Raw genomic sequence first — 21,154 nt, 5'->3', positions numbered from 1 at the left:
CCACATGTTCCAACCCCCTGTCGACATCAACCACTGTGATAGCCCCATATCCCCTTTTATGGTCCCCCTGTTGCTTCCTTTTTACATTTTACCTCCAGGAGCAATGCCAAAAATGACGAGTGCTTCTCAGTCTGGCCTCTCCCCTCAATCTGATTACCCAGTGCACGCAGCTTATAAAACCATTTTCCGCTTCCCTAAACGGTTTTATTCTGCTGCCCCATACACCTGTATTATGAACGAAGGGGCCCCAATGTCTATATCTTGAAGGGCATTTTGCTCCCACTGCACTGCTGCAGTGCAGCCTTCCTGCCACGTCATGCTTCTGCCCCACCCTCGCCCTTGCCTTACCCCCAACAGCATTACAGCTTTAATGGGCATTGCTGCCCCCTAGCCCGTACTGCACCACAAGGGGCCGCTTGTCTGGACACAAGGCGGCCCCTAGAACCTATCGGCACCGAAGAAGCCACCTCCGCCTTCCATTTTCATGGCGGGGAATTTGCCACCACCACCACCGTGGCTACACGAGCCAATGCCTGCTGTGCTGGGTGGGCCGCTGAAACTGCTGCTTCACCTCTGAGCACCAGGTCAAAGCGACCGTCTTCCCTCAACAACTGCATCCCCGGCTCAACCTTTTCCTCAATGCCAGACATTATTGCACAGTGAGTATACTTAATGATTCACGGTAAAGCCAATCAATCACTCAAACTACCTCACAGGACAAAAACACATAAAAGCTACCCGTCACCAGCCACCAGGTCACTTGAACCTAAAATGGTGACAGAGAGCCCAACGGGTAAGTAATTATACTTTGGGCTGCATTGGGCTACAAACATAGCCCAAACACTAAATGACAGCTCATGGGCTGCACCAACCTCCCAATATGCACAGGGGGTAGACCTCCTGGTGGTGTGTTGTCCCCCCCCCAAATCCTCCATCTGGTGTTTTGATAGAGGCCCATAAGTATTTTGTCACATTGCTTACTCCACTGAGAACAGAAGGCGAGGCTGGAGAAGCTCTTGTGGTGGACAATTCTTCCTTGTCGCTCTCACGATAACGGTCAGATCGCTGCTTTAGTGTCCTGGATTGTTTATAGTAAGGTCATGTGCTCTGGTCCGTGACTCAAAGGCGTTCCTTTACCCACACACTATAGATTAGCCTGGCCATATAGTAGTAGAGTCCAAAACACTTTGATATGAGACAAGTGCTCAGCTTGTAAAAACTGGCATTGGCAAAGCAAATAGGTCTACCCTAAGACAGATGTATGTCATGACAACGCGGGCTTTACGACGCATCCTTTACAACGCAAGTCGTTACAACGACTTGCGCTGTAGGCCCTGGATTGTGGAATAATTTAATTTTCTATTCCAACTCCAGCCCACGTTACAGTAGGGAAGATGTTGGAATAAAAAATTAAACTATTCCTTTACCAACAGCGCCCTCCAGCGCAAGTCGTTCTAACGACTTGCGTTGTAATAGCAGCGTCGTAATGGCAGTGCGGGGTAAAGCCCGCGATGTCATGGCTGCTTACCCCGTAAGAATGAGTAATGTCTACATGCTTCCATCCATGCAGTCACATATCCACCCTCTCTCCCCGTCTACTGCTCGTCTTTACCCACCCGACCGAGTGTTTCGTTTTCCAAAATAATGACCTACAGTTTTCCTTGTGTTTTTATTGAGGCCATTGCTTAAGGAACTCTGTGTTCTTATTTAATGGTGGGAGAGTTACTCTAAAACAATGCTCTAGCAAATATTCCTGGGTGGCGGCCTTTATGTTGGCCTGTGACCCATGACAGCCTGTCTTACTTAATATCCCTGAGAGAATATTAGGGGTTTGGTTCATTAATGACCCCGTATGTCCATTTATTTACTTTGGAGAAATCATACCCATCCAATGCTGGTAGACCGCCCATATGGATCCTAGAACCCCTCTTCACATGCACAAACATCAGTGTTTATTGGTGTCACCAAGCAACAGTTACACCGTTGAACTGAGTTTCAGCCCCATCCTGAGATGGGAGGAACAAGGCAAGCAACAACTACACAGTGGAGGGGGACATGAGCGACAGGGCAAGCAACCACCCGGGAAGTGCGGGTGCAGGGAAAAGAAAAAAGTAACTCCGAAAGCCCAACCAGTGGAAGGGCAAATACTAGGCAAAGAAGTAGTACTTCAGTCGTGCTCCAGAGAAGGAACAAATACCCAAAGAGGAAGTGAAGCCGGAATGTTCTGACGAAGAGAAGCAAGCAAATGAGAGTGGCGATGAATCCAGCCAATGGTAAGCAATAATCAGACTCTAAGCCACACTATATGTAAATTGAATGTCCCGAAAACAACAGCTCATGTGCAGTCTCAGGCGAGACCTAAAAATTGCAACTTAACTGCCTCCCCTCTGGGTTATACTCTGTAAGTGTTTAAACTTAACTAAGCTGATGTGATGTGCCACGGCCTTCAGATGGGATTAACCAACTACAAACTTCTTTAAATATACCTTGACCTTTGAAACAGATAGAAACTATCGATTTGTTTTTATTTATTTATTTATTTTGAAAGTTTTATATAGCGCGAACAAGATCTTTGCAGATATCAGAGCGCTTTACATAGAAAGGGGGAACATGAGGGAGCATAGTCAAACAGGTAAGTCAGTAATGCTAATAGTACAAATAAGTGGGAGCATAGAAAATCACGTAAGTCGATAATACAGGTAAAACAAATAAGCAAAGGGGTCGAACAAGTAGTACAGATCGGTGCAGAGTCTTAAAAGAGTTCAAAATAATAGTTCAAGTGTATTTAGCCATGAGGATAGCTTTTACTTCTTTCTTAAACAGTGTAGTGGAGGAGATGAGCCTCGTTTCAGGAGGGAGTGAGTTCCAGATCCTGGGTGCCATTCCTAAGAAGGAGCGTTTATAAGTTTTTTCCTTCCGGAATCTTCGAGGAAATTGTCAACTTCTGAGTGAGATAGCCGGGTGAGCTCAGGTGGACAGCCTTGTGCGTCATGCAGGCGATTTTCAGATGTATTCTGGCTTCAAAAGGCAGCCAGTTCAGTTATTTCAAGTCAGGGGATATATGTGAGTGTTTTTTTGACCCAGTGATGAGTCTCGCTGCAGCGTTTAGAGAAGCTCTTAGGGGTGCGGTAGTAGTTAGGGGGAGTCCGCAGAGGGCGATGCTGCCATATTTTATTCGAGGGATGACTAGTGCTTGTACTGCAGTTTGGAAGTCTTTGGCAGGGAGGAAGGGTTTAAGTTTCCTCAGGGTATTGATTTGGTAGTTCGCTCCCTTAGTTGCCTTGCTGATATGTTGCTGCATGTTGAGATTGGTGTCAAGCGTTATGCTTAAAGATTTTGCTGAGTCCACGATGGTGGGTTGGACATTGAGTGCAGTTAGGTGTTTAAGCCAAATTTGAGTGTTAGAGATCTTCGCGGGAGGTGAGATAAGAAGGAACTCTGTTTTCAGAGCATTGAGTTTGAGATGATTATCGGCAAGCCAGGATTGGGTGCTTCTGATCGTTGAGTTCAGGAGCAAAATTTCTTTGGGGGATTGTAATTTGAGATATAGTTGGGTATCATCGGCGTACATGTGAAAGTGTACATTGGATGCTTGTAACAAGGTGGTGAGAGGTTCCATAACTAGGTTGAACAAAGTTGGGGATAGGGAGGAACCTTGCGGGACGCCTAACAAAACAGGTATTGGCGAGGACATCAGGTTGTTGCTCTTGAATTTCTGCGACCTGTTGTGTAGAAAGGAAGTGAACCACTTGAGAACAGTCCCAGATAGACCCATTCTTGTGTTTAATAGATCGAGTAAATTCTCATGTTTAACGGTGTCGAATGCTGAAGAGAGATCAAGAAGGATGAGGAGGCAGGTATCGTTTTGATCTAGGATTTGAAGGGCGTCGTCAATTATGTGGGTCATAGCAGTTTCTGTACTGTGTCCTGCTCGGAAGCCTGATTGATGAGGGTTGAGGAGATCAAACTGATCAATGTGTTTAGTCAGTTGTAGTTGTGCGCATTTTTCCAACAATTTGGCGAGAGTGGGGATATTGGTAATGGGACGGTAGTTGTTTAAATCAGAGGGGTCGGCTGTAGGTTTCTTTAGTAAAGGTGTGACTTGTCCAACTTTGAGGGAGTCAGGGATGGTTCCTTGTTGAAGTGAGCTGTTGATAATTTTAGTCCGGAGTGGGAGGAGCAAAGGGGTAAAGTCTTTTACAGCGTTAGCAGGAAGGGGGTCCGTGAGGTGATTGGATGGTTTCAAGGTGCTGAGCAGTTTGCCAATTTCTTCTTCAGAGTAGGTGATAAAGGATGACCATGTAGCATTGTTTTTTGGTTCAGTGGGTGCTATGCAGTGAGGTTTGGAGTAGAGGCTTGCGTCAATGAGGAGATCGCTCTTTATGTTGTCAGTTTTTTGGATAAAGAAAGCGGAGAAGTCTTCACAGGAGGGAGCCTCGCGCATAATGCTGAGTGGCTGGGGTTGTTCCTTGGATTGTGTCCTGGTTAGCTCAAACAGTTTTCTCGGACGGTTTTTTGCTTGGTCGAGCTGGAGGCTGAAGAAATCTGTTTTTGAGCGTTTAATTTTCCTGAAGTAGGCAGTGTTTGGAAGTGCAGGTTGTTTTGGTTCTTAGAGTAGGAGCTGAATCCTTTTTCATCTCTCCGTGTTAGCAACTTCAACTTTCTTTTTTCCCTTTTCTACGAAGGGTCACAATAATGAGCAATGAATTTCTTCTGTTTACTGGTCCTGCACCCATTAAAGGATTAGCAATTGCTGTTTAGGGTATTGCACTATGCCATGACATTTTCATTTCCTACAGACTTACCAACAATGTATTGTGCCGAGGCACTGCCTGGAAGACAGCAAAGCATGTGTTAACTTTTTTATTAATAATTACTTTCTTAATCTTGTGTTTTATGCATTAACTGTTGTTTCATGAGCATTGTTGAAATTTTATTTGTTATTTACTGTCTAGTTTGGTCTGGCGTTAGCCCAGACCTTTTAATTTTACTAACATAATATGAATAATATATTTACTTTCAGCCACCTCTCTTCACTCATTGGTCTGTTGTTGTGTCAGTCCCCTTTTGTTCCACCCACTAAAGTATACAGCATAGAGCAATGGGTCAGCCTTCTTAAGTCTCTGGTTAACGCCACTCTGGGTGACTGCATTTTGCTCTTTACCAATGAGCACATCCACAAACAGGGTAATTTAGTTCCTTTTAGTGACAGTGTTGCCTGATGTGACAGTAGGACACATTTAAAGTGAGCACAGGGCACAATCCAGCTTTATTAGTTCCTGTCTTCTTCCAATACTGCTGTAAATTTGTAATGAAGTGGACTACTGCTATTTCTCAGCGTGCCATATTGTGTTCCTGACTCGGTTTCACCAATGGCGCTTTACAAATCTTGCAGCACACTTGTAACAGTTTCATTTGAACTTAGGGTAGGGTTTAATTTTGGTCTAGTATCCAATATTTTATACTGTCAACATCCTTCCTTCTGTCTTTCTTTCCTTTTTTCCACTTCCTTTCCCCTGTTTCCTTTTTTCGGTTCAGCCTTCTATTTCCCCCTTTTCTATCTTTCTTTCCTTCTTTTCTTATTTTTTCCTTCTTACATTCTTTCCTTTCTACATTTTTGCCTTTTGTTATTTCCTTCTTTTTGTGCTTTTTTCTTGCTTTTTTCTTTTTGCTTTCCTTCTTTCCCTTTGTCTTTCATTTCTTGCATCTTTATTTCTTGCCGTAATTTCTTTCTCTTTCTTTGTGCCTTCTTCCCTTCTTACTTCTTCCTTTTGCCTTCTTTCTTTCTTTTTACCTTAATTCCTTCTATTTTGCCTTTTTTCTTTCCTTCTGTTTTGCCTTCTTTCTTTTGTTCTTTCTTTTTGACTTCCTATCATGTTCTTTTCTTTTTTGTATTTTTGCTTTCATTCTTTATTTTTTCATTCTTTTTTGTTGGCTTCTTTTCTTCTTTCTTTCGTTGCCTATATTTTTTCATTCGTTCGTGCCCTCTTTGTTTATTGCCTTTTTTCCTTTTTTCTTGTCTTTCTTCCTTTTTGCATTCCTTTCCTTTTTACCTCGCTGGCTTCCTTCCTTTTGCCTTCCTTTTTCTCCTGCTCTCTTCTTTTTTGTCTGTCTTGCTTCTTTGTTTGCCTTCCTCCCTTTATATTTTTTCCCTTTTTTCTTGACTTGTTTCTCAAAGGCGAGGCTAGCAGCCAATGCCAGACCGATGACTTTTTTTAGGTCTGTGTTGGCCAAGACATTTTGATTTTACTAAAAGTATGTATAGCATAGTTACATATACAGGTTTCAGCCAGACTTCATCCTTTAGTCTGTGATTGTATCAGTCACATATTTCTTCAACCCACTTCAGCATGCATCAAGGGGCAATGTTAGCCCACTTCAGCTGACTTTGCTATGAGTTGTGGTATGCTGCCCTTTCACGAGGAGCACATCCACACAAGGTAGTTCCTGTCAGTGCCAGGGGTACCATGGTAATGTGTACCTTCTTTAAGATCAGAAAAACACTTTTGCTTTTAGCCAATGTTTTTTTTTTATTTAATGAGAGCACAGCAGTTTCTCGGACAATAACGTTTTGCAAAAACCATGACTAAACAAAAAACGAATTGTCAAAAGGCTAGTGGCCAACCCTAAACACATTGGTTTGCCAGTGCTTGTTATATTTTTTGACTTCAGTGGAATCAATAAAATATATTTCCCTGTACCAGAATATTGTGGTCGGCATACCATCTGACATAAATGTTGTGTCCTAAATACCGTTTACAAAAATATTGGCATTAATAATATAATATCTATCTACACCCAAATGGGATGATAAGTTTGTAAATAATATTTAGGACACACTATTTACATCAGCCATTATTTATGTGTATGATATTCTGACATGCAACAGTTCATAGGCTCCTTAAGAATTTTCTTGTTTGAAACTTGCATAGTACACTTCTCTGTTTGATGTTAAGTTGTTGCTCACAGCTGTGAATTATTGGCTGCAAAATGAATCCCTAGCTATAGAATACAGCACCCTTTAATTGTCCATACTCAATTGTCTACTGTCCAACAAAATAGGCTTATACATTTGGGCACTTCATGTTTTGGCTAAGGTTTATCTCCTGAGGTAGTTTTCTTTCAGCTGAGGTAATACTGGTAGAACCAATATTCTCCCCTATAACATTCTGAACCATCCTTTCTTGAAAATCCTATACTGTGAGTGTGAACTGTTTCCTGCACACATGTTTACAAAAGTACATGGTTGACCTTGGGGATACCCCAGCTTTTTGGTTCTTTCTGAGATTCGTTTGAAACAGTTTAACTTCCCTGTTTGGCACTTTGGGTTCACCTGGTAGCAGGTATAAATGCACAGAGGTTTGGAGCATAATCTCCTCAGGAGCAATGGATTCTTTAGCTCTCATGGGCTTTTTCTGTGGTCATCTGACTGGCCACATGCTTAACGATGAAACATCTGCTATAGACCGTTAGAATGTGCAGCTTTGAGAATTGCTGCAAGGCTTTAAGTTTGCATAATGCTGTTGCCTCACTCACATTTCCGGGTTGTAAAATCCTAGGTCTGTTATTGGTTCATGCTCAGATCCACTGATTGTCAGATCACATATCCATTGGGTGTCTAATTCTTCTCATGATGATTGTCTAGATTTTATGATTGTCAAATTAAAGAAGATCTACGGTCAAATCCCTTATCTACTGAAGGTTGATACCCAGATGCTTCTGTTTGAAAAAAAATGACTGATCAAGTAATTGTTAGATCACCCATCCACTGATAGTCAGACCTCAGCTTTGACAATTGTCCCAAATTTGGATTCAGATGATTTTAAACTCCATTAAATGTCACCTCCTCAATCAGAAATGCCACCTGCTTTATAAAACGATTCAAGAGACTTGGCTATTCTGCATGTGTAAAACATCACACATGCCTGTTCAATTTTTTTTATTTCCCTTATAGTTTCAGAGCTCTTGACTTTGGGTCAATTGTTTGCTTTTTCAATTTATATGTAAAGAGTTTTGGAACTGAGCAGTTAAACATGTGCAGAACTTGTGAAAAGCAAAGGATGTGAGTGTGCATGCAGTCTAAAAAGGTCAGGCCATAGCGTAAATTTAGGGGGATTATTAATAATGCAAATAACCCTAAAGTAATTTGAGACAGTAGTGGGAGATAGCATTTCCTTAAGCCACTGTTTAATACTAGACAGACACTAAGACCCTCATACATGTCAGGGAAGTGGGGCTACCTCATGGAATTCCACTTTGCCTGATTCCAAATGGCTCGATTTTCTACACCCGGCTTTTCCATGGGGTAATTATTTACTGTAAAATTGCATGAGGCTTTGTCAAGCTTCATTTCTTGCTTTTATTTCTGACGGAGGGAGCAAACAATTCTACCCCCCACCCTAGCCCACTCCTTTACCTCATGCCCACAGGAGTCCCTGCACACATTTACCGCCTGCTCACAGGCTAAACCCCCTGGAATCGGCCCTACGTGGTAATTTCCCATTCCTTAGGATTTAACTTGTGATCACACAGTACTAGAGAAGCTTTACCCCATGGTAACACTAAAATCACATGCAATTGTTCCATGCCCCTAGTACAGTGCAACTCCTAATGAGGGGCTACAAGTATTTGTTTACTGTAACTAGAAAACTATATAGAACACAGTCAAATGAATATGCTATTGGAATTTTTCAGGACATTCACTTAAATGCTATTGACATTGAGACGTGGAGTTCCTATAATCAGACATGAATAACTAACAGCTTATCATTTATACACGCAGAACAACTTCATTTCCACATTAGTAACAGGAGTTACACAAAAAAAAGACAGTTGCAACTTTCAGACTTTATGGACTCTTTGCGTTTCCTTGAAGTAGTCATCTAGTAATCAAACGAGGATGAATAAGAGGAATAAAAAGGACAAAAAAGACAAATATGCATATTCAAAATGGAGTGGGCTGTGTCCAATGCGTTATTTTAAAAAAATACATAAAGTGGGAAAATATATTCCAAACATTGGAGTAGCTAGTTTACATGGCTTCTTCTGCCACCAATTATTCTATCTATAAGTATTAGTTTAAATGTCTACTGTGCTTCTATGGTCCATGTGCTGTGCCTGTCTGGGTATTGGTACATTCCCATTCACAAAACGTCTACCAGCTTTTTCATTCACCCAAAAAAGATGAATTGACTTGCGTCAGTTTCCTTTGGCTAAGGGGCCAATTTCTTCTCTCTCCCTTGTAACTGAGTTTCTCCATTTCTGCATAACCACAGTAGAGAAGATAGACCTTAAGCACTAGCGATTGCCACCAAGAAATGTAAAAATGATATTGGTGCCTTTGTGAGAAGTTCCTTTGTCCCTACTACTTTCTATAAAGATCGTAAGTGCAAACCAAATCTCACAAAAAAATCCCACGAATTTGAGAAAAAACAATTTCTGCACTGTTGACAACCCTATGAGATTCATCCAATCAATCTCCCAGCAACTCTTCATTCTACCCTTCTTCCACCGATATGCTCTCAACTGTTTGGGGTTTTGTGCTAGGTCCATGAGCAAGGTTCTTTGAAATACAACAACTCCTGTTTATTTTTCTGCTGAAAGGTGGGGGTTCGAAACCCAGACCAGCTCTGGCATCATCCAGGCCGTAGAGGAAAATTCAAACACCTGATGGAGCAGCCTGTCTGCCTGACAGGGGCTGGTAGGTAAGTTCCACAAGGGGTGAGTGTTTGAAAAGTTTCAACATTTAGTCCATCATCTTGTTGTGTTTGCTATGTTTGCCTTAAGTGGTTAAGGGTATGCCAAGACGTTGGTCCCTTGTTTGCTGTGCATCTGGATTCAAGCTAGCCTAACTATTGTGGGGCGATACCTTGACACCGGTCCCAGGAAGTTTGTTTCCGGTCCAGGGAGGACCTGGCCTGGCAGTTCGGGCTGGACTGTTCCCATGAGGAGCGGGTTCAAGACTGATTTGCATATGGCTGGGTCCAAACTGGGGTGGCATAATGAGCGAATGTAATTCATTCAATGTGTATAAGCACGCAAAAGGAGAAAGGTGGAAAGGAACAAAACTCCCTGGATTTGCTCAGGAAGCCCTCACTCACCACCCTGGGTGGTGACATGCTTCATCATCGGGCCCACCGGCAGAAGCCGAATGCCTCTCCCGGTGTGCTACTACACCATGATACTGCGGAGCTGGTTTATTTGTGAGAGCTGTGTGAAAAAGATGTGTTTAAAAATGTCCCGGTTGTATCCCACATAGAAATCTTTATTCAGTGGTCAACCTGACATATATAAAACAATGTGATGAGAAATTACCAAAATAATTGTCTGGATATTTCCACTTAAAGTGGGGTCGACATGTTTCTGCCCTGAGTATAGATGACCAAGGGATCCCATCATTAAGGCCATCAAGGTATACACCCAGCGTTCCTTTTCAAAGAGGGCATTGTTGACATTTCTTCCCAGGTACACTTTTTGCCGAGTAAATGCTTCGGCTCCCCATTTGGTATGCTGGACATCAGCTTATTAGTGTGTTTTGTTAGTGTTCAGCAGGCGGATAAAGTTTTGCACTTGTCAACACAGCCGCTACCTAGAAAACGCGTCTTACCCCGCCTCCACCCAAGTGTTTCTATTTTCACTAACGCGTAAGCGCTCCAAGCCTCTTTTTCACCTCGAGGCTAACATACCACCAACGATCACAGCGGACACGCCTCCGAGCCGCACACCACACGCCCCCGATCGCACTACGCTTCCGGGTTGTATCCCGTGTACCACACTATATTAACATCGCTCTCCCCCCCGGTGCCAACCTTGCATTTTGATTGTCTGTCCCAAGAAAAAGTTAATGCTGTACAGCTATCTACTGTAAGACATTTAATGTTGGATTTTGTTCTGATCTCTAGGGATATTTCCTTCCTTTATGATGCGTTAACAGTGGCGGAGAAGAGTTCAGGGGACTGTACCTGCACAGGAACACAACGACGTGGAGAACATGGCACAGTGAGTTGCAGTGAGGCTGACCATTCGTAATCATTGTCTATCATATCTTGCGCCTGTGCGCGTCTCTACCACTGGGAAGATTGCCAAACTCATAACCCATGTTTATGTACAGAATCCATAGATGTCTCTCATCCGCACCTTCTTGTGGATGTCTGTAATGCAACCTAACCTGGATCAGATCCATGCAGTATTGGGGGAATGTAACTGGTCTCCGATCGGTAGACACCATGCGCAACTTCTTGAAGACCCACTTACGCTGGAGGAATTTACTGGTGTGCTAAAGGACCTCTCCCTTGGTAAATCCCCGTGCCCGAATGGCCTCCCGGTCTCATTTTATCGCACTTTTCTCCCGCAGATACAAGAGCACTTACTATGACTTTTTAACTCTTTCTCAGCTACTGGAGGACCCTCCTTCTCTATGGCGCTGGCAGAGATCGCCCTGCTTCCCAAGCCAGGGAAGGACCCCAAGTTATGTTATTCTTTTCGCCCCATCGCGCTTTTAAGCATGAATCTAAAACTCTATTCTAAAATTCTGGCAAAACGGCTCGACCCACATCTACCTGAGCTTATTGAGCCAGATCAGGTTGGCTTCATCTGACATCGTCAGGACGCGTACAATGTGCGGCGCATCGCTCATTTGGTCGGGAAGGCTCACCACTGGAACATACCCGCGTGCTTATTGTCACTCGATGCTGAAAATGCATTTGACCTGGTGGATTGGGCCTTTCTTCGTGCCGTCCAGCATAAAATAGGTTTGGGTCCCCAGATGATTGCCAGGATCACCTCAAGCCCAGGTTCGGGTAAACGGCCTTCTTACGGGTCCTTTATGCCCCCTATTGTTTGCGCCTGTCGTAGAGCCTCCTGCTGTCATGATACGCCAGTCTCTTGTCATTACTGGCATTGTTCTCGCGGTGTGGACCATAAAATAGCTTTGTTTGCGGATGACCTCCTCCTCACATTGTCCCCCCCACGATCCTCTCTACCCGCCCTTCATACGTTGCTTCAGTCTTTTGAACTTGTCTTGGGCCTCAAAATCAACCATGCAAAATCGTGGGCCTTGAATCTCACAATTCCTGAATCTGAGATCCCCGTGCTTTACTCTCTTGTCCCGTACCAATGGGCCTCCCATTCCATTCAGTACCTAGGTCTCAATTTGACCTCTAACACGTGGTCGCAAGCCATTTGGCAAGAAAGTAAAAAGGATCTGCGAACGTGGAAATCTCTCTCTCTTTCCTGGCTGGGCTGCCTGAACGCAGTTAAAATTTCGGTGCTACCGAAAATATTATATCTATTCCAAACTTGGCCCACGCCTTTTCCGCAGCACCAGATTCAGAACCTTCAGTGCGACCTTACTAACTTTATTTGGGGAGGGCAACAGCTACGCTTTTCTAATAAAATACTTATGTGACCACGAGACGGGGGGCTGGCATTCCCCAATTTAATGGAGTACTATTGGGCCTCTCACCTTCGTTTTTATCTCGGAATGGACTGCGTAGGAGAGCGAGAAGGTCTGGTTCCATATAAATAGGGCAGTGGCCTGCAGACCCACATGGGATCTCGCCTGGCACTCATGGCTATCCCAAGAAAAACTGTGCTGAATATTTGGGATAAGCTAGCATTGTCCAGGGGTCTCACTTCTTTCCCGTCCCCTCACACCCCTATTACAGGCAACCCACACTTCCCGCCTGCCCTGCATCCACACTCTTTCTTTGCCTGGTCGGATGGGGGTGTTGAACACTCCGGGACCTTTACAAGGGAGATATCTTTAAATCCTTTGAACAGTGCAAACTGGACTTTCAGCTTTCCGAGGGGGCTAGACTATAGTATCTCCAGCTTCAGCACTGGGTACAGGCGTCATCTTCTACTCAGAGAGCCACACGCCCTTTTACCCCCCTTTGAACGGCTGGTGCGCTCCTTTGACGACTCCAGGGGTCTGATCTCTCGCACATATCAAGTTTTTCAACACGCCCCGTGCTCTTCCTCATACTTCTGAGTCACAATGGCAGTCCGACACCTCTACAGACATCACGCCTACACAATGGGATCATCTATAGCGCGACAGCCTGAGGGTTTTCCGCAGCATCTCTGAGAGGGAATCTGCATATAAGGTCATGACACAATGGTATTACACCCCCCACAACTTGCACAAAATGTTACCCAACTCCTCACCTCTTTGTTGGCGCTGCACGACAGCTGTTGGAGAGTTTCCTCCACATTTGGTGGCAGTGCCCGCTTTTGACCACCTACTGGAAGGAGGTCTTTAGTCACATCAAACAGGTGATTGGCTACCCATTGCTCGAAGCCCCGTCCACAGTCATCCTTGGCCTCAAGCCAGTGAACCTACTTGCCGTGACGCGCAGGGATTGGCACCTAAGCTTACATATGCTTGGCGCAGCTAAACAAATCATAGCATTATACTGGAAGAAGGCTGAAACGCCTCCTGGTTCACTCGCCTGTAGCATACTGTGACACTAAATTTACCAAAAACTGGCAACCATTAATAGATTATTTTTACAAAATTGACCATGCCCATCTTCAGCCCCCGAAGCTCCGGGCTTTACACCTATTTGAGGATAACGTGCTCCTCCCTGATGCGGACAGACTCTGGGGGCCCAATAGAAATACAGACTAATGTCTCCACTACATGTGGTGGTTTCTTTAAGTTGTCACGTTCCTTTCTCCCTATGTCTATTTCCACTCACAGGGGGTCGGTCTCTGGCTGTGGGACGCTTTGCTCAAAGTGCCTACACATTACGCAGCTCTCTCCTACTATTGGAGCCCTCCATCACCGAGTCCCTCCCCACAAGCTGGATAGCCTTTCCCTCGCCCAGGGTAATGCCCTTGATCAATGATAGCTTTGTGGCGCACCATTGCTTTGCCTTTTGTGTTTTCATTTGCTGATCTTTTGGAATGGTTAATACTGCACTCCTCCCTTTCCTCTTCTCTCCCTCTGGTCCTCTCTTCCTCTCCTTTTTCCTCCCTTCTTCCGTCTTTTGATATGTTGCTTGTTGTATCGCTTTTTGATTTGTATTCTCAATAAACAGATTTGAAACAAAAAGAGTACTTACAATACCCTTGGATCAATGGAACTAGGATAGAAGCTCTGAGGGATACAGGTGCCAGTATCACTATGGTGAGGGACACACTGGTTTCCCCTGAGCAATACTTGATTGGGAGAACTGGCTATGGTGACATTAGACTGGGGGGGGGGGGTTACTGGCCTGAAACAGGTAGTGGTCTCTCCAAAGCTACCAGCTGCATGTCTGCTTGGCAATGACCTGGTAACCTCAGCATGGGCTGAGGTTGAACTGAAAACCCATGCAGCAACGCTGGACATCCCTGAATTGGTGTGTGTGCAAACAAGAGCACAAAGCAAGAGACAGGATAAAAAAGAAGTGTTGGAGCCTGAAAGGATGGCCCACCCTTCCAAGAGAAAAGGTAAGAAGACTGGGGAATCAGCTCTCAGGGGCAGGACTTGGACATACCCAGAGGGAACTGAGCCCGTTGAGCTTGACCCTTACCAGGTTGAACTCTTAGGCCCAGGGGGACCCTCTAGAGAAGAGCTGTGCCTTGGACAGCATGACTGTCCAACTCTTGAAAGCCTGAGGCAGCAAGCTGCTGCACAGGAAAAGGGAGATGTCAGTGCTACCCAAAGAGTTTATTTAGAAGAGGGACGACTATACACTGAGGCCAGAGACCCCAAACATCGAGCCACTAGGAGAGTGGTAGTGCCTCAGAAGTACAGGGAGTTTCTCCTAACTGTAGCTCATGACATTCTCCTAGCTGTACATCTGGGCCAAACCAAGACTTGGTAAAGGCTAGTTAACCACTTTTACTGGCCCCATATGAACCAAAAAGTAAAGGAGTTTGTCAGCTTCTGTGTCACCTGTCAGGCCAGTGGCAAGACAGGTGGCCCCTCAAAGGCCCCCCTAATACCACTACTTGTGGTCGGGTCACCTTTGAAAGGGTAGGTGTGTACATAGTGGGTCCTCTTGAACCTCCCACAGCATCAGGGAACATAGTCATTCTAGTGGTAGTGGATCATGCCACTAGGTACCCTTAAGACTACTACAGCTCCTGCAGTAGCCAAGGCCCTCAGTGGTGTCTTCACCAGAGTAGGGTTTCCTAAGGAGGTGGTTTCAGACAGAGGTTCCAATTTCATATCTGCTTACCTTAAACACATGTGGAAAGAGTGTGGAGTGCAGTACTAGTTTACTACACCCTATCACCCACAAACCAATTGTTACGTCGCCAGTCCTCGGGATCGGTGTGATGCCAACATTGTCCACCTCTTGATCTAACCAAGCCTACTAGCCGTGATGGCGCAGGTCAGTGGCAGGATCAAGTGAGGGAAGGAAGGGAAGGGGACAGCAAGGAGGGAGACCTGAAGCAACAAAGAATAACCAATAAGAAACCAGGTATCTACCAATACTATACACACAATAGATATTCAACTACTATTGCAGTACCAGTAACAAAACCAAAAGGCAGACTACTGTGAGAGAGACCTGTTGCGATCAATGATATAATCCAAAGTAAACTCTGACTGTATAGGGAAAACATACACAGAACCAAAGGTATACATAAGTATTGTACTAAAACGTTAGCGAACTCCCACCCCCCCATAAGTGTAAGGAACATGCATAACCTACGCTTTGTCTGTTTTCCTGCTGAATCTTAATGGACACTATTATATAAGCATAGCACCAAAGCACCAGCAGCCAATACAGGGTACTAGGAACCACTGATGCTCCTTGATCAATACTGGTGAAAAGACAAAGTTTATACAAGCTTAAGGTATGAGTTCTCCGGATAGGAATCACCCTTAAATAACACTCGTAATGTACAGAGTAGAAAACCATCAGCAGAGTTACCCAGTGTTTTGCTCCCTTCATCAGTTTCTGTCCGAGTGCCGTGCCTGGCACTTTCTGTATGGAAAAAGGAAGAAATACTAGCAATGATGCCAAACAAGGAAGGAGAACAATGCCCAAAATAATCGTCCCCTGCACGAGCGCAAGGCAGGCACTCACCAAAGGGGGGCAAAATACATAAATAAATCGGCCAACAATGCCGATCGGATCGCATCCACAGGAAACTCGAAATGAACCGTCCTCCGCACGAGCACACGCAGGCCACTCACCAACGGGGGGCAATATCCGATTCAGCCGACAATGCCGATCGGAAAACGTAAAACAAAGATATACCTTCCCTCGCACGAGCACTAGGCAGGACTCACCAACGGGGGATGGGCGAGGTCTAAATCGGCCGACAATGCCGATCGAGGAAAACACACAGCCGTCCTCTGCACAGACTCCTGGCCAGGAGCCCACCAACAGAGGGCAGAACAAGGAAGCGGCCGAAAATATGCAGCTCAAGACAATCAGGACGAAGATCTCAACACCAAGGACGCGGTGGAATATCCAACGGCGTTTCCTGTTGTGTGTCGGTCTTTATGGGCCGTTGTCGCACACAACTGGTGCTAGGATTCATGGGAAATGTAGTTTTGATCCAGGAAGATGCCCATTCCTTCCTGAATGTCGGTAAATATGGCAATGTGTTGTGCACAACCGGACATATAACACCAATGGCCTTGTTGAGAGATTCAACAAGACATTGAAAGGCATGATTATGGGGCTCACTGAAAAACTCAATAGGAGATGGGTTGCCCTCTTACCATGCCTGCTTATTGCTTACAGAGAAATGCCTCAGAAGGGAGTAGGGTTTCCCCACTTTGAACTTCTGTTTGGCCATCCTGTGAGGGGACCACTTTTTCTTATAAAAGAGGGTTGGGAGAAGCCTCTCCAAGAACCCAAACAAGATATTGTGTACTATGTGCTTGGCCTAAGGTCCTGAATGGCTGTTATATGGAAAAAGGATCTAAATATCTTGAGACGAGCCAGGAGCTTCAGAAGAACCGTTATGACCAAAAAGCTGCACTGGGTTTTGGAGCCAGTGGCACCAAGGGGTCTCCTGGACAGATGGAGTGGCCCTTAACCCTATCCTAGAAAAAAAAAGTGAGGTCACCTACTTGGTTGACCTGGGCATAAGCTGGACATCCATAAGGGTTATCCATGTGAACCGCCTGAAGCTCTACCATGACAGGGCTGACCTCATCATGCTCATGGTGACGGATAAGGATCAGCAGACAGAGAGTGAAACTCTCCCTGACCTCCTCTCATACAGCCCAAGAGATGGGTCAGTGGATGGAGTTGTCTTTTCAGACACCATCTCTGCCCAACAGCAGACTGATTGCAAGCAAGACTTCCAACAAGCTAAGCTCTTTTCCTTGACCCCTGGTCAGACAAACTGGTATACACATGATGTGGACACTGGTGACAGTTCACCTGCCAAAAACAAAATCTGTCTACGGTCTGATCAAGTCAAGGAAAGCATCAGAGCTAAAGTCAGCAAGAGGCTGGAGTTAGGCGTTGTTGAACCCTCTGAGAGCCCCAGGGCCAGCCTGGTGGTTCTAACCCCCAAACCTCATCCACAGAGTAGAAAGAGAGAAATGAGGTTCAGTGTGGATCATGGAGGGCTTAACTCTGTCACCAAGACAGATGCTCACCCGATCCAAAGAGCAGATGACTTGATAGACATATTGGGTGCAGCGACATTTCTAAGTACCTTTGACTTAACTGTAGGGTACTGGCAAATTGGCATGGCCCCAGGAGCAAAAGAAAAGACAGCATTTTCCACACCTGAGGGGCATTATCAGTTTACTGTTATGCCCTTTGGTTTAAAGAATGCCCCAGCCACCTTCCAGAGGTTGGTGAACCAAGTCCTTGCTGGATTGGAGTCATTTAGTGCAACTCATCTAGATGATATTGCTGTCTTAAACTCCACCTGGCAGGATCACCTGATCCACCTTGGGAAGGTTTTAAATGCCCTGTAAACTGTAGGCATAACTATAAAGGCATCCAAATGCCAGATAGGGTAGGGAACTGTGGTGTACTTGGGCCACCTTGTTGGTGGAGGCCAGGTACAACCCTTACAGCCCACGATACAGGCCATCCTGGACTGGGCAGCTCCAACAACCCAGACCCAAGTCAGGGCATTCCTTGGCTTGAATGGGTATTACAGGAGGTTTGTGAAGAGATATGGGTCCATTGTGGCTCCCCTCATAGAACTCACCTCCAAAAAGATGCCCAAAAAGGTCAACTGACAGTTAGTTGTGAAAAGGGTGTTGACACCCTGAAAGAGGCTATGTGCTCAGAACCAATTCTGAAAGCTCCAGACTATGCCAAGCAGGTCATTGTGCAGACTGATGCCTCTGAGTTAGGGATAGGAGCGGTCCTATCCCAGACCAATGATGAATGTCAAGACCAACCTGTTGCTTTTATAATCAGAAGCCTTCTCCCCAGGGAGCAGCGTTGGAGTGCCATTGAGAGGGAGGCCTTTGCTGTGGTTTGGTCCCTGAAGAAGCTGAGACCATACTTGTTTGGTACTCACTTCCTAGTTCAAACTGATCGCTGACCTCTCAGATGGCTAATGCAAATGAAAGGTGAAACTCCTAAACTGTTTAGGTGGTCCATCTCCCTACAGGGAATGGACTTTGTAGTGGAATACAGACTTGGGACTGCCCATACCAATGTAGATGGACTTTCCAGGTTCTTCCACTTAGAAAATGAAGACTCTCTAGGGAAAGGTTAGTCTCATCCTCTTTCGTTTTGGGGGGAAGGTTTGGTGAGAAAGTGCCCTCTTTCTGCATGGTTGCCCCCACTTTTTGCTGAATTGCTGATGTACTTTGACTTTGTGTGCCCTGGGCTCCTGCTAATCAGGTAGCCAGAGCCTATGTTCTTTCCCTAACACTGCATTGAAGCGTAAACTCAATTGGCATCTCTGGCCACAGGTCAGCCCCCGGTAAATGGTACCACAGGTACCCAGGGCACTGTGACCAGAGAAGGCCCCTAAGGGAAGCAGCTTATTGCGCCAACCTTAGAAGTCTTGTTTGTACCTTGACACTCACACACTGCCTTGGCAGGCTGCGTGTCTTGGTGCAGAACAAATTGAAGAGTCGAGATGGCACACATCCCTGTGGGCCGTGCCTGCAACTCACTGCCCTAGCATAGATCAGTTACCCCTCGAGCTGGGTGCGCTATGCCAGTGGTGAGGGTATGGGTGTATGAGCCCTGTACCACTACAGTGTCTAAGTCCATTCTTAGACATTGTAAGTGCTGTGCTGCCATTAAGAGTATATGGTGCTGGGAGTTTGTCATTACAAACTCCACAGCATCATAATGGCTACACTGAAAAATGAGAAGTTTCAACACTGATGCCAATGTGGGATTTAATGAAAAATTCACACAGATAGCGTCTTAGAGATGCCCCCTGAAAACTAACCTACCACTAGTGTCCATGCTGAGTGGCTGCTTTCAGCTGCCACTACCAGACATGTTTCTGGACCCCTGGGTCGAGAGCCTGCTGCTCTCTGGGGCCTGAAATAATGCACATCCTGGGATGGGGTGCCAAGCCTCCTCCCCCAGGATGGGCAGGGTTCACGAAAGGGAAGCTTCAAAGGCTTGCCACCTTTGTGAGCTTCCCCAGGCCACTTGCTGCTCACAGCACCTGGTCCCCACTGGTTCTGACCCCCACTTTGAGCGGGAGAACAGGCGGGAAAAACAATTGGGTAGGAGAGGTGTGCCCACCTCTGGCAACTCCATCCCTCAGGTGGGGGAGGTGAGGTGAAGCACAACTCTCAGTCCACGCCATCTTGAAGATGGGGGACTCAGCCAACCAGGGACAGGCCCATGCCCCCCTCTCACTGGAGGGTGGCATAATAGGGGTGTACTCTCCCCAGGGAAGGGACCCATTGGTCCCTGCCTTTTACCTACCTGCAATACCGCTAAATCTAGTATTTAGGGGCACCCCTGAACTTTGCTTCCTCAGACAAGAAGAAACTACAAGAAGAAGAAGGACAGAACAGCCGTGCAGCAGCTCACAAGAGGAAGACGCCCACTGACTAGGTCCCAGCCTTCCCGGCCTGTCTCCACTGCGAACCAGCTCCTGCGAAATCCTGGTGTGTCCTGCAGCCAGCAACCTCGAAAACCCCATAGGACCTGCCTGCCTACATCCACAAAGACTTTGTCTCCTGTGAACACCGGATTTGTCATCTGCAACCTCTGGCTGTGGCCTGAAACCGCGAATCCGCACCACTCTGCACCTGAGGTCCACAGCCCGAGCTCGAGTGGGCAAACACCACGAGGAGGTCACCCCGGTGATTCTGACCCAAAATCCGGCAACCCCTGCCCTGCCTCAAGCCTCCAGCTGACGCCTGCAGTCTAAATCCAAAAGGCCCCCCTAACCGCGACCAGGAGCTGGTAAGGACATCCGACCCCAAAAGGCATCCCTGCTCCCAACGCCCCATGGCTTTGTTTGCCTAAACCGACGGTGCCTAACCAACCCCTAACTTCCCATCTTACCTCCCGAAGTGGTGGTCGCACCCAGAAGACCTTCGTCCCCAAGCCTCCAGTGTCTTTACAAACCAGACATTCTCCATTGGAAAACAATAGGGCATCCCACGTCGAATCCCTGCACCCGGCCGCCCTAGTGCCGCTGAGGGTGCACCTTTGGTGCTACTTTGTTTCCCCAGTTGCCCTGAGCTAAAGTCCAGGAACTTTGCTCACCAGCAGTTACCAACCGGAGGCCCTCTATCCCCATTGGATAACATTTGGCCTCAGCACTCTGCACCCGGCCGCCCTAGTGCCGCTGAGGGTGTAACTAGAGTGCATCCTTGACCCTGGGGGACCCATGAGTCTACCCCCAGAACCTCAACTCCCACTATCAAATACTTACCTCAAAAACGATAACACTATTTTCCTCAATAGGATAACATTGAATGATTTTCTGTGAAAAGTTTCTGTGTGTGGAGTTTGAGAAACTAAAGAAATTCTTTAAAATTGCATAATCTAACGAAAATGATTTTACTTACCTGTTTTCAGGAAATGTCCCAGAGTATTATCTAGGTATACTACTCTGTGAAAGTCTAGTAATCTCAAAAGTTACTTACCTGCTATTTTACTGAAAAGCCTATTCAAGTCTAACTACTGCATTTAGTAAGTATTGCATTTCTCTGCATCCATACTGTAAATCAAATCACACATACAATTATCATCCAAACTGTATTTCAGTTTTATTACTACTGTAAAGTATTTATTGC

The 21,154-nt window shown here is 45.7% G+C and overlaps 1 protein-coding gene across 1 annotated transcript in view; it reads left to right on the top strand.

Annotated features, from left to right (window-relative positions):
* AXDND1 (axonemal dynein light chain domain containing 1) overlaps nucleotides 1-21,154 on the top strand; it is a 532,992-nt gene that overhangs the window by 65,663 nt on the left and 446,175 nt on the right. Inside the window, exons 4-5 of the mRNA XM_078643748.1 lie at nucleotides 9,604-9,704; nucleotides 10,902-10,998. Coding sequence (XP_078499874.1) covers nucleotides 9,604-9,704; nucleotides 10,902-10,998 — 198 coding nt within the window. The remainder of the gene's footprint in view (nucleotides 1-9,603; nucleotides 9,705-10,901; nucleotides 10,999-21,154) is intronic.

The sequence above is a fragment of the Lissotriton helveticus genome, chromosome 1_1 (assembly GCF_964261635.1).
Source record: "Lissotriton helveticus chromosome 1_1, aLisHel1.1, whole genome shotgun sequence".
Taxonomy (NCBI): domain Eukaryota; kingdom Metazoa; phylum Chordata; class Amphibia; order Caudata; family Salamandridae; genus Lissotriton; species Lissotriton helveticus.
The sequence above is the reverse complement of the archived record's forward strand: the minus strand, read 5'-3'. Positions and strand labels throughout refer to the sequence as shown.